This window comes from Aethalodelphis obliquidens, unplaced genomic scaffold, assembly GCF_003676395.1.
Source record: "Aethalodelphis obliquidens isolate GAN/ISIS:26980383/991018 unplaced genomic scaffold, ASM367639v1 scaffold7, whole genome shotgun sequence".
Classification (NCBI taxonomy): Eukaryota; Metazoa; Chordata; class Mammalia; order Artiodactyla; family Delphinidae; genus Aethalodelphis; species Aethalodelphis obliquidens.
The window spans coordinates 35,784,975-35,799,332 of NW_020837951.1; the positions used below are offsets into that span (position 1 = coordinate 35,784,975).

A 14,358-nucleotide genomic window follows, 5' to 3' on the forward strand; every position below is an offset into this window, starting at 1 on the left:
TTTTAGTAGACTAGAAAATAGTTACAATTTTAATTTAAATTGAAATGACTATGTAATAGTTGGACAAATCAGTTTGAGATCCCCAGAGCTCTTAATTGTAATTCTCCATTGTTTTCTATGCATAAATTTCTTTTCCAAAGTGTTCATTTTGAAATACTCACTCATTTTTTTCAGCTGTTCCATGCTCATTCCAAACTCACTTACTTAATAATTTTCTATGGTTAACAACTTCATGATTAAACTTTAATGTTAAATATAAATGGTTGAAATAATAAGCTTATTAGAGTGTTTAGAAAAGAAAGAGGATTGGACATTTAAGGAATGATGAGTTTAAGTATCAAGTGTTAGAATAGGAGAGATATTCAGTCTGGCCAAGAACAAAGCAGAGTCATAGATTTTGGTTATCTATATATATATATACATATTTACACACACAATATATATATATAACAGATATGAATGTATAAGTCTGCTCCAAGCAATGGACAGAGGAGCCTTAACATGATGGAATTCAGGGCTAGAAGCAGCTATGAGAGTATATAGCCTAACCTACTCATTTTACAAATGAGGAACAAAAAATTCAGAAAGGGAATGATTTTGTTTTTCAAAATCAAATGATGTCTTAGCCAAGGCAAGACTAAGAGAAGAATCAGAGGTGAACTAAAAGAAGAGGGAAAGGATTCTACTAAAGATGGTCCGACAGCCTCTTTTTTAGAATCTCTGCATCCACCAACACAAGAGTCAGACGGAGCAATAAAGGATATCATAGCCGCCCATTTGCTGTGCTGAGGATGTGTTTCACAGTATCTGATTCTAAGTTTAAAAACAGAAACAAAAGACAACATCCTGGGCTTCCCTGGTGGCGCAGTGGTTAAGAATCCGCCTGCTAATGCAGGGGACACGGGTTCGAGCCCTGGTCCAGGAAGATCCTGCATGCCGCGGAGCAACTAAGCCTGTGAGCCGCAACTACTAAGCCTGCCCTCTAGAGCCCATGAGCCACTTGCCGCAACTAGAGAAAGCCCACGTGCAGCAACAAAGACCCAATGCAACCATAAATAAATAAATAAATAAATAAGATAACACCTGACCTCCTGTCAGATCAGATTTTATTTTCACTTGGTCTGGCAATGTTAAGGAGGTGAAAATATCTGCAATAGAAAACGGGTATAATGCCTCTCAGATAAGCCTTGAAAGGTCTGCTCAGCTCTTTTGAACACTACTAGAAACAAGAATATCTATTCTTCCCCCTCCATGCCACACCCCAAATCCCTAGGACACACACACATACACACATACGCACACAGTGAACCTAATGAAGGGTGACAGCTAAGCTGTCCCTCTACTTAATGAAGAAAATTGAAACCACCTAGAAAAGAGCCTTAGATAAGTTCCAACAGATATGGGGCCCAATACTGACCCTGCCACTAACTGGCCATGACTTTGGTCAAGTCCTTTGACCACACTGGGCCTCAATTTCCTTATATAAAATGAGAAGACAGGCCTAAAGGCCTGCCCTTCCAGCTCGAATATTCTGTGATTCTAATTCTATCCCTTAACTTCGTCTTCATAGCCTTTACTTGACATTTATTGAGTGTGTGTATAGGCCAGACTCTGTGCTTGACACTGGGAATATAAAAGTGAAAAAGACACTGTCCCTGTCCTCTAGGGTCTCAGTCTACTGGAGTGAGATGAACAATATAGAATGTGGGAATTAAGCAAGAGGGGGCTCAGGATAAATATGAAGTTCCTGGCATAGGTATTTGAATGGTCATGCCACTGTCAAAAATGAATAAAGTGACCTTATATCATTCAAACCAGGACATTTTTCAGAGTAAAAGCAGGGATTATTAATAATTATGCTGGGACAACAGGCTTAAACTGAGACTATCCCAGGTAACCTGGGGTGTATAGTCACCCTAAAGACGGGGATTATAGGAGAAAATAGTTTGGGGGGATAAAAAGTTTGGGTCTAGAAACATTGCCTTTTAAGTGCCTATGGGACATCTAAATGGAACTGTACAATGGAAAGGTGGACATGGGGGCTTGGAGCTGAGGAGAGAGGTCTGGGCCAGAGATTCAGATTTGGGAACTATCATGAGCCACAGGAAAAATGAGAACATCTAGAGAAGTGCGAAGAGCAGGAAGAGATGTTAATGTCTTGACATTAACATCTAAGGGGCAGACAGAGGAAGAGGCTGAAAAGGAGACTGAGAAGGAGTGTTAGGAAAACCAGAAGAGAATAAAATCAAAAGCAGAGGGAGTTCCAGATGGAGGAAGTGGTCAACTGAGTCAGGGGACAGGAAGAGATAACGCAGTAACTGAATTCAACAATGAGCAAGTTAGTGGTGGTACCCCTGGAGACTCTACCACTGGACAGTTTCCTCCATAGCCACACTCTAATATCCCCTTCTGACCAAAGGATTTCTCTTTAAACCTCATCCCATCTGCTTGGAGTCTATTTGTGGATCTGAAAAAAATGGAGATGATATCCACAGACCGTAGAATATTAGTACTTAAAAGATCAAATTGCATCAAGGACTGCCATTTGTAAAGCACTTTGCAAACCAGAAATGCCATACTGAAGTTCTTTCTTTTTCTCCTACCCAACATCCTTTCTGCCTCCAAGATCCGATACTTATCCTCATCCTCATCCTCCTTCCCTTCTGCCTTCGATCTTCATCTTCATAGGTCTTACCTGTCTAGGCTCCATCCAATCATTCTTGCAGCCAAATCCATGAGCATGTGGTCTGAACTTCTTGTCTCTACTTCTCAGCAATTCTCTTGTGTTCCTGAGGTCAAGCTTCTGCCCCACCACACTCTTGAAGCTGCCCCTGGTTCCTCCTTGACAGATCCAATGCCCTCTTCTCATTGCTTAGCCTTCTTGTCCTTTCTGCAGCATCCAGCACTGCTGTTTATCCCTCCTTCAAAGGCCTCCTCTCTTGACTTTAATGGCTTGTTTCCTCTCCCATCTCTTTTCAATTCCATCACCTATTCTTCAGAGAGTAGTTGACAGTGGCTAGATCCAGTTGCAGTTTCCCTGGGCTGAGATCTAGTCATATCACCCTGGGGCCAGGGGACATGCTAGGCCATTGAAAAGGGCCATTTTCCCCTTCCTAAAGCCAGATCCTAGACTTGAACTTTATATCAAGAAAGTCCTCGGGCTCCCACGCTGCAATGTACAAATCAGATCATAGATTCTCATGTCAAGAACCACTAGAATTATTGCTTCTCAGGGTTGAAAGGGAACCTCAAGTGATTTAGTTCAAACATCACTAAATCCTTACAACCCTTCCTCAATAGTCCCAGTTGAGGGACTGTCCTGCTTCTACTAGAGCACTGCAGGGATAGGGAACTGGCCACTTTCTGGCCAAGCATCTTTCCTTCCCAGACAGCTAAGGAGAAAGGCCTCCATCATAGCAAACCAAATCCAGCTTCTTATTATACCCATGCGTTCTGTCTTCTTTATACCGAATGGGTCCACCCATAAAAGTTCAAATCTCTCTTCCATATATCTTCAGACTTGAAGATGCCTGTCACACCTCCTCCTCAGTCTTGTCGCCATGAAGCCTGGCTACCTCCATGCCTTCCACCATTCCTCACATCACACAGCTTCAAATCCCCTCATGACCCTGACCCACTTATCTGAATGTAACCATTTCCAATAGTGAACTAAGTGTGTGTGTGTGTGTGTGTGTGTGTGTGTGTGTGTATGTGTATGTGCGTGTGTGTGTAAGTTAAAAGGAATTCTTTTTAGTTTTCCTTTAAGTAGTTCATTTTTGCAAACATCAGGGAACAATTTCCGAGAGACAGCATGACATATGATGACATAGGAACAAGGTTACCCAAAGCCCAGCACATCAGACAGTCTGGAAAACCCTTAAGTGAAGAATGCTTGTCTCCATGAAACCTTGATAATTTAAAAGGGACAATGACTATCTGAAGCAGTCAAGGTCTCCATTAAATTCAGCAAAGCTAGGTGACTAGAAGGGGGGGCTTCTCATGCAAGGGGACCCTTTGGTCTTTAGCGACATCATTATCTGTGGGTTATTATCATTACTACAAATACTAATATACTTTTATTAAGCACTGGCAATGACCCAGGGCAAGTGAGTTTAAGTTCATATTATATCCATTTTCATTATTGAGAGAAAAGAGGAGAATGAACAAAGGACTATAATGTGAAATTCTAAAGTAGGAAAAATGAAAAAGGGTTAATTAAAAAAAAAAACCCACAGAGTAAAGAGAAAGGCTCCAACTGTTCGTGGTCAGGAGTCATGATGGATGGTGGATCTTGTCACCCTGGACTTGTCCCTTATGATTTCTCTCCATCTCTCTCTCTAAAAACAGATCCTCCTCTCAGCTAAGGACATGGCAGGGACAGGCACAGGGGTGGGGAGAAGGCAGTAGATTTATCTCAAGGGCCCCTGAAATTCTACAAATCAATATTTCCTAATTCTAATGTCTAGCCCCAAACAGAATCAAGTTTAACATTTCAAATACATTAAAACATAAAAATAAAATTAAAATATTAAGTCCTGAGAGACACCCCCTTCCCCCAAAGACTTTCTTTTGCACCTCTGACTCTAAAATATCAAAGTACACCACTCTCACCTCTGAGTATATACCCTGGCCTTCTGTATGGTTTACGTTTCTTAGGACACATATAAGAAATTTCCCATTAACCACCAAACTTCTCTTAAAGTCTCCTATGGAATTACACCTTTCTGCTCTATAACTCCGAGCTCAGTAATTCAAAACATTTTTCTATGCAAGTTATTTCTCTCCATCAAGCGAATGCCTGAGGCTTTTTAGAGTGTATAAACCAGACTGGGAATTCAGAACACCAAGCAGATCAGCAGGATGGACATCTAAATATAGAGGCAGTGTGTTGTCCAGGCCAGAGTATCCTTATATTTATGTCACGTGTTGAGGTGTTTGTAGCCACTCTCTCGGAGCTACTTATCTTGGCTAAACTTTAATCCATCACTCTAAATTACACATCAAACCTTGATGTCATTTGCAGTATCAGCTAAGAGGAACCCTGAAAGAGGTTTGTACATATTTGCATGTATGTTTCATGTTTATAGAATCAATCCTGGAGACAGTGAGTTGCCCAAGGTCATACAGCAGAATCAGGTCTGCTGAGTTCTTTAAGCGCTTGAGTCCCAGCATCCAGTGCTCTTCCTGCTAAAGTGCACAGGCTCATAGACAGTGATACAAATGCCACAGTTGGTCTTAGAGAAGTCTTCACAATGCCTCAAAGTAGGAATAAGAGGTCATAGCCAGACCCTTCTCATATGTTATGAGAAACAGGTGCCTCTTGGAACACTGGTTTAGAATGAGGATCGGATGGAAGACAGACACCAAAAAAGCCCATGTGTGGACTTCTATGCATCTTGGTGCTGCCCATTGTGTTTTTCATTGAGACCCTTAGCACCCTGATGGCAGGATAATACATTTATTCTTTCCCATATCCCATCTAGTGCCAAGTATCAAGTTCAAATTCAATAAATGTTGACTGAGTAGCTGAACTAAATGAAGTTAAAAATGAGTCAAGAATGACTAAATAGGGGCTTCCCTGGTGGCACAGTGATTGAGAGTCCGCCTGCCGATGCAGGGGACATGGGTTCGTGCCCCAGCCCGGGAGGATCCCACATGCCGCGGAGAGGCTGGGCCCGTGAGCCATGGCCGCTGAGCCTGCACGTCCGGAGCCTGTGCTCCGCAGTGGGAGAGGCCACAACAGTGAGAGGCCCGTGTACTGCAAAAAAAAAAAAAAAAAAAAAAGACTAAATAATAAAGACGCAGACGTAGAGAATGGACTTGAGGACACGGGGAGGGGGAAGGGTAAGCTGGGGCAAAGTGAGAGAGTGGCATTGACATATATACACTACTACAAACTACTACTACATTTACTACAAATGTAAAATAGCTAGCTAGTGGGAAGCAGCCACATAGCACAGGGAGATCAGCTCAGTGCTTTGTGCCCACCTAGAGGGGTGGGATAGGGAGGGTGGGAGGGAGACGCAAGAGGGAGGAGATATGGGGATATATGTATATGTATAGCTGATTCACTTTGTTACAAAGCAGAAACTAACACACCATTGTAAAGCAACTGTACTCCAATAAAGATGTTTTTAAAAAATGACTAAATATTCAATAAATGGCATGGGATCAACTGGCTAATCATTTGGGGGCATTAAGTTTGGTAGTGGAGGGACTAGGGCCAGGCATACACATCAGATCTGTGTTTTGGCAAAGCCACTCTACATAGAGTCCAGTGAGGAAGACACTGAAGTTTGTCTGCGGACCCTTGGGGCGGACCCTGTGCTGAGTTGCACGTATATTCTAACAATTCTTGCAACCACCCTCTGAAGAGGGCATTATTTTTTCTGTTTTACAGCTGAGAACCTGAAGCTTTCAGAGGCCAAGCAATTGCTCAAAGTCTCCCAGCTAGGATATAACAGAGCTTTTACAGTAACTGCTATTTCAAACATCTTAAGTGTTTTAAAATCTGCCAACAACCCCAACTGTTCCACTTAATGACACCCCCATCAGTGTGAGTGTTATTGTCGTTGTTAGCACTTCCCTACTTTCTGGCACTAAGAGATGATCAAGATTCATCTTGCTTATTTCCAGCCCCAGTCCTAGAATTAGCCAATTCTCCAAGAAGCCCTGGTGCCTTTTACTAGAGAATGGTATTAGGAACTAAGATCTGAGCATCCGTCTGCTTATTGCTGTCGTAGTGTCTTTGAGACCTTCTCAGCTGACAGGACAAAGAAATATTATGTGCAAATATGAACTTGTGTAATTATACATAGCTTTATATATTTCTATATGAAACCATCTGTATCTATATTAAGGTAAACACCACATGGATCATTTTAGCCTCCTTCCCTTGTTTATCTGTAAATCCCCACTCCAACAGTGAGAAATCTGGCTTCCACCACCCAAAATCCATTTACTTCAGTGTTAGTATACAAGTATCAGAAGTGTTGAACTGTATGCCCATGGGAAACAACTTTATCATCTAGAGTAGAGTGTTTATGTGTGGTTCCTTTTGCATTGAGTCTTACACACTTTTCTCATTTCCAAAGTTACTTAAGTCAGCACCTTTTCCCCCACTCCCTTTAGTGAGGTTGTTTCATACATTTGTAATAGTTAGATTCTCTTGTCACAGTATACATTTCTTCCTGTGATATCCCATCTTCTAAATGATTTTTTAAAAATTCGTATTATAGTAATGCTATAGACTGAAGGTTTTGTGTCTGTCCCTCACCCCCCCAATTCATATGTTGAAACCTAATCCCCAATGTGATGATATTTGGAGGTGGGGCCTTTGGAAGGTGATTATGTCATAAGGATGAAGCCCTCATGGATGGAATTAATGCTTTTACAAAAGAGAACACCCTCCCCCCAAAAAAGAGACCCCAGAGAACTCACTCACTCCTTCCAGCACGTGAGGTCACAACGAGAAGACAACCATCTCTGAACCAGGAAGCAAGCATCTGCCAACACCTTGATCCTGGACTTCTCAGTCTCCAGAACTGTGAGAAATAAATGTTGTTTAAGCCACCCACTCTATAGTACATTGCTACAGCAGCCTGAATAGACTAAGACAACTAATATTTACTCATTGTGCTTTAAATTTCTATAGATTTTGACAAATGCATAATATTATGTACCCAACATTACAGTATCACACAATAGTTTTACTACCCTAAAAATTTCCTATTCAACACTCCTTCCCATCCCATTAGCAATCAGCCACTGATCTTTTTAATGTCTCCATAGTTTTGCCTTTTCCAGAATGTCATATAATTGTAACCATACAGTAGTCTCTTCAGACTGATTCCTTTCACTTAGTAATATGCATTTAATGTTCCTCCATGTCTTTTCATGGCTTGACAGCTCACTTCTTTTTATTGCTGAATATTCTTCCTTTGTATGGATGTACTACAGCTTCTTTATCCAGTCACATATTAAAGGACATTTTTGTGACTTCCAATTTGGGGCAATTATGAATAAAGCTGGTATAACACCATTCACGTGCAGGTTTTTGTGTGGACCTAAGTTTCAAATCATTTGGGTAAAGACCTAGGAGCACAGTTACTAGGTTATATAGTGAGATTATGTTTAGCTTTGTAAGAAACTGTCAAAATGTCTTCCAAAGTGAATGTACCATTTTGCATTTCTACCAGCAACGAATGAGTTCCTGTCGCTCCACATCCTTGCCAATATTTGATATTTACAGTTTCTTGGATTTTAGCCATTCCAATAGGTGTATAGTGTATCTTGTTGTAATTAGAAATTCTCCAGTGACAAATGATGTTGAGCACCTTGTCATACATTTATTTGCCATCTTCTTTGATGAAGCATCTATTTATATCTTTCATCCTTTTTTTTTTTTTTTGCGGTACGTGGGCCTCTCACTGCTGTGGCCTCTCCCGTTGCGGAGCACAGGCTCTGGACGCGCAGGCTCAGCGGTCATGGCTCACGGGCCCAGCCACTCCACAGCATGTGGGATCTTCCCCGACCGGGGCACGAACCGTGTCCCCTGCATCGGCAGGCATACTCTCAACCACTGTGCCACCAGGGAAGCCCCACCCATTTTTTAAGTTGTATTGTTTTCTTATGGTTGACTTTTTTTTTTTTTGCGGTACGCGGGCCTCTCACTGTTGTGGCCTCTCCCGTTGTGGAGCACAGGCTCCAAACGCGCAGGCTCAGCGGCCATGGCTCAACGGCCTAGCCACTCCGCAGCCATGTGGGATCCTCCTGGACCGGGGCACGAACCCGTGTCCCCTGCATCAGCAGGCAGACTCTCAACCACTGCGCCACCAGGGAAGCCCTTATGGTTGACTTTTAAGAATTCTTTTATATTTTGGATACAAGTCATTTATCAGATGGGTGTTTAGCAAATATTTTCTCCCATTCTGTGGGTTGTCATTTCACTTTGTTGATGGTGTCCTGTGAAGCACAAGTTTTTAATTTTGGTGAAGTCCAATGTATCTATTTTTCCTCTTGTTGCTTGTGCTTTTCATGTCATATCTAAGTACTCATTGCCTAATCCAAGGTCACATTTAATCCTGTATGTTTTTCCAAGAATTTTTATCATTTTAGCTTTTACATTTAGGTCTCTAAAGTTAATTTTTTATATGGTGTGAGGTAGGGGGTCCAACTTCAATTTTACATGTGGATATCCAGTTATCTGAGCACCATTTGTTGAAAATGCTGTTCTTCCCCCATCAAATTGTCCTGGCTTTTTTGTCAAAAATCAGATGACCATTGTGATAGGCAGAAGAATGTCCCCTGACCAAAGACATTGCAACCTAATTCCTGGGATATATGAAAATGAGATATTAAAAGGAGAATTAAGCTTGCAGACAAAATTAAAGTTGGCAAAATCTGGTCTTATAATAGGTAAACAATCCTGCATTATCTGGGTGGGTCCAGTGTGATCATCTTTGTTTGAAGATGGAGGATGAAGACCATGAGCTGAGAAATGCACGCAGCCTCTAGAAATTAGAAAAGGAAAGAAGTGGATCCTACTCTACAAGAAAGGCTTTTAAATATATAATTCTGTAGGCCTGTATTACATAATAATCATAATCATAAAAATAAGCTTTTAAAATGCATGAAATCACTGTGGAATCCAGAAGCTGAAAGTCTTTCAATTCTTATTCCCTTAGTAGACTGTACTCTCCTTACTCAGAGGAAGACACTTTGAACTTGCTATTTTTACTGAAAAGAATCACATAACACACTCAACTGTAGTAAATTACACTGTAATAAGGTCTGAATTAGTGAAGTTTTCCTATGTCTTAACCAGTTTGTGTAAGATTGCTGCTATAAAAGAGCAATCTAATAAGTATCATATATAATCATGCTTTCCGATATGGTACAATTTCAGGAGAGAGGTATTACCTCTATTTCTAGTATAGGAAAGAACATGGGCTTTGGAGCCTGTCATTCCTGGTTCAAATCCAATGCACTTTAAAGTTTTACAACCTGGAGAGAGTTATTACTTTGTCTTTCTGAGCCTCAGCATTCTCCCCTGTGAAAAGGATACCACCTCCCTTGCAGAGTTGGTGTAAAGATAAATGAGTTAATGTGTATAATATATGTTATGATGATTTGAAAACATAGATCTAAATCAGGGGTCAGCAAACTTCTTCTTTCAATACTTTATGATAGTAAGTACTTTCTGTTTTGCCAGTCATACATTGTCAAGACTACTCAACCCTGCCACTGAAGCACAAAAATAGACATTATGAGCTATTTGATATTGGCTGTGCTCCCATAAAACTTTACCAGAAAAGGCTGCAGGTGGCCCACAAGCCATAGTTTGCTGACCCCTGATACAAATCATCCAGCACAGTATCTGGCACACAGTGGGCACTCAATACCTGACAGCTACTATGATCATTGCTTTATTTCTCCCTATCGCAGCTAACAAACACAATCTTTTATTGCTCCTGTGATTCATTCACCATTCTATCATTCCCAACTTCCAAAATATTCAAAATTACCTACATTGCTGTTGCAAAAGCTTCTGGGGTCACTCTACTCCCATCATCCAAACAACTGATCGTCTTCCACGATGTTACTGGACCTCAGATGCTAAAGCACACAGGAGCTTCAGGACTATTGGTTCAGCTCAGTACTTAAATCCCTTCTATGACCTATCCCACAAATGGTTGTCCAACATGTCTAAACACCTCCAATGACAGGGAAACCACTCTATGTCTAAGCGTCCTTTCTCTTGTCATGTAGCTTGGAGTTTTTCTGAAAGCTCTTTATTGTGAGCTTAAGTTCAATATGGTTCAAGGACTTCCCTGGCGGTCCAGTGGTTAAGACTCCACACTTCCACTGCAGGGGGCATGGGTTCAATCCTTGGTCAGGGAACTAAGATCCCGCATGTCACACGGTGTGGTCAAAAATTTAAAAAAAAAAAAAAAAAGTCCAATATGGTTCGAGTTGATAAGTATATACTGAGTCCCTACTATGTTTCAGACACTACTACATGCTGGGGACACAAAGATGAATAAGAAATGACCTCTATCTCCAACTCTTCACTGGACTGTCTTTGCCTGCTATTCTCACCAAAACAAGACCCATACTCTCCCTTTGGGAGTCCTCCAGGTTCCAAACTCCCAATTCCTTCAACAATTCTTTACAAATTCCCTCATCATTCTTTCAGACTGCCTTCCTCTGGACATAAGATTCACATATGCCCTGTAAAGAAGCCCAGGTGTGGCTGGACAATGGAGAATGGAGCCGACTTACAACTATGCAGATTTAGTTTAGTGTCAACAATCTAAACCATATTTGCCTCTTAAGAACTAACCCAGCCTCATTTAATTAACTCACATCCCTTTAATTTTCCAAATGGTTCTAAAGAATTAGAGCTAAGTGATAGATTTTTAGATGATACGGCAACCATTAACATTTTCCTTAAAGAAAAGCAAGATTTACCCTAAATAGCAGTCAGGGAACCTATTTTTAGTTGATCCAGTCTATGGGTGGCAGAATTAATAACAGCATTTCTAGACTGAATTGATCCCCAAAAAAGATCTTTAATTTAAAAAAAATTTTAGAGTAAATATACTAAAAAGGATTAAGGATTGCAACTGTCAGACTGCATGTTTAAAAGAGAAAATAGAATAGAAAATAGTATCTCTTATATTAAGGTTAAGCAGTGTTTTATAAATATGTTTATGTGATAGATCCCAAAGTAAAATGTGCTTCTTCCTATGGTTCATGGTCAAAAGTTTTTAAGAATCACTGTTCCAGACCATGCCATCTGCTGAAGGAATAGAAGAGTGATTTTCTCTTATATCTTATAAAAACAGATAAATTGGACTTTAGAAAATTTTAAACTTTTGTTCTTCAAAAGACACCATCAAGAAAGTAAAAAGACAACATACACAATGAGAAAATTACAAATAATGTATTTGATAAGGGACTTATATCTAGAACTATATAATTCTTACAACTCAACAATAAAAAGACAACCCAATTAAAAATGGGCAAAGGCTCAAAATAGATATTTCTCCAAAAAAGATGTACAAATGACCAACAGGCACACGAAAAGATGTTCAACATCATTATTCATTAGGGAAGAGAAAATCAAAACCACAATGAGATACCACTTCATACCACTTCACAGGACTAAACTAAAAAAGACAGACAATAACAAAGGTTAGAGAGAATGTGGAAAAATTAGAACCCTCATACATTGCTGGTGGGATCATAAAATGGTAAGCAGTTTGTCAGTTTCTCAAAATGTTAGATGACTCAGAAATTCCACCCCTAGGTATACACACTAGAGAACTGAACACCTACATCCACACAAAAATTTGTACACGAATATCCATAGCACCATTATTCATAATAGCCAAGAAGTAGAAACAAGCCAAATATCCATAAACTGATAAATGGATAAATACAATGTGATATATCCATACAATGGAATATCATTCAGCAGTAAAACAGAATGAAGTACTAAAATATGCTACAACATGATCAATCTTGAAAATATTATGCTAAGCTGAAAGAAGCCAGACTCAAAAGGCCAAATATTATATGATTCCATTTATACGAAATGTCCAGAGCAGTCAATCCATAAAGGCAGAAAGTAGATTAGTGGTTGCTAGGGGCTGGTGTGGGGGGAGGAACTGGGAGTGACCACTGATGGGTATAGGGTTTCTCTTTCAGCTGGTGAAAACGTTCTAAAATTAGATTGTGGTGATGCTTGCACAAATGTGAATATACTAAAAACCACTGAATTGTACACTTTAAAGGGGTAATTTTATAGTATGTGAATTATATTTCAGTAAAGCTGTTATAAAAAAATTTAAACCCCTTGACAGTTCTCCTTTACCCAAACAGTTTAGTGGAGCCTTCAAGTTCCTTCAAGTTTTGCATCACTTACTTCCAGCTAAATTTTCAACTCTCATCTCCTGCTATTTTCCCCTGCACCACCTTCTGCCTCCACCCTGAACACACAAAGCCATTTTATAATTCCATGCCTTTGCACATACCGTTCGTGCTGCCAAGAATGTCACACTCTGTCTTCTCTTTCTCTTACATATCCTTCAAGACCAAATACTGTTTCCTTCAAGAAATCACCCCTTACTCCTCCAGACAAAGCTGATCATGCCCTCTCTGCTATAAATACTGGTTGATGTATCTGCCTTGCGAATAGACTCTGAACTCCTTGAGTTTACTAGACAGTATCATCTTCAGCCCTAGAACCCAACGCTTGTAAAAACTTAGTAAACGTTTACTGAATAAATGAATGACAAAACATTCCCTCACTACTGACTAGAAACAGTGCTATTTTTTTCTCCAACTAGTTTAATTGGTAAAATCCATACAAATGTAACTTGAGCGCCGGCCTTTAGAGACCAATAAAGTGAAATAAAAATACAAATTTGAGGCCAACGCTGAGACTTAATGGAAAATTACTATAAAGTAACATTTCATGGGGGTTCGTAGTCCAGATAGTTATCATTGTTGACCGAACATACATACTGAAGTCAATACTCTTTTATTCAACATATTAAATGTGTTGTTTAACTCCGGTAACCACAGCTGTGACTTAGTTAACGATCTCAATAAATCCTACTTAAATCAGAGACAGGAAAAAATTATGCAAATGAATTCTTATCTGTTTTTCTACCCAAGGCATATTTGATAACAGATAAAACATACCCCAAATAGTCTCTACTTAATAGTCAAGAAGCCATTTGAGGTTTTATTTGGATCAAAATCAAATACAAAGAAGAGGAGAAGCCTGCTATATTCACAAACGGTTTTATTTCAGAAAGAAATTACACATTAAAAGGAGACATAGTTAAGAGCTTACACTCATGTATGGAAGTGAATCTAAGAAAGTCAACAGTTATTAATATACAAAGCACATGATTAAAAAAGACAGTAAGAGATAATGACAGAGAGGCTTGCCTTAGATTCATCCACGAAATAATATCTTTTGTTTAAAAACAAAAAGATATTGGTCTTTAAAATAGCTCTTTAGAAACGAGTTCGCAGTTCCAGAGGACTTTAAAAATCAAACCCATCACACCAGGCTCCATGTAGGCTGTATCACACCCATACTCATCAGGCAGGATGGAAACCATTCATCAATTAAACCTTGCAGCTAGACAGGATGTCTTCCACTAATCTCTTGTAAACCCAGGCATCACCCTTAAGCCGCTGCCTCCTGATACCCACCACGTCGGGTTTTTGAAGCTGGCACACTTCTAGCTCAAACTGCATTGTCACTTTGCCAAAATCTGACTGTGTTTGACACTTCAGTGTATAGCTGTGAAAAAACAAGATAAGAAGCCAGTTAGC

The 14,358-nt window shown here is 40.0% G+C and overlaps 1 protein-coding gene across 6 annotated transcripts in view; it reads right to left on the reverse strand.

Moving 5' to 3' along the window:
- Nucleotides 1–13,796: 13,796 nt before the first annotated feature.
- The window catches only part of MELK (maternal embryonic leucine zipper kinase), a 78,305-nt gene continuing 77,743 nt past the window's right edge, over nt 13,797–14,358 (reverse strand). For all 6 annotated transcript variants that reach the window (XM_027105500.1, XM_027105501.1, XM_027105502.1 and 3 more), the window contains one exon: nt 13,797–14,326. In XM_027105500.1, coding sequence (XP_026961301.1) covers nt 14,149–14,326 — 178 coding nt within the window. In that variant the 3' untranslated portion in view covers nt 13,797–14,148. The remainder of the gene's footprint in view (nt 14,327–14,358) is intronic.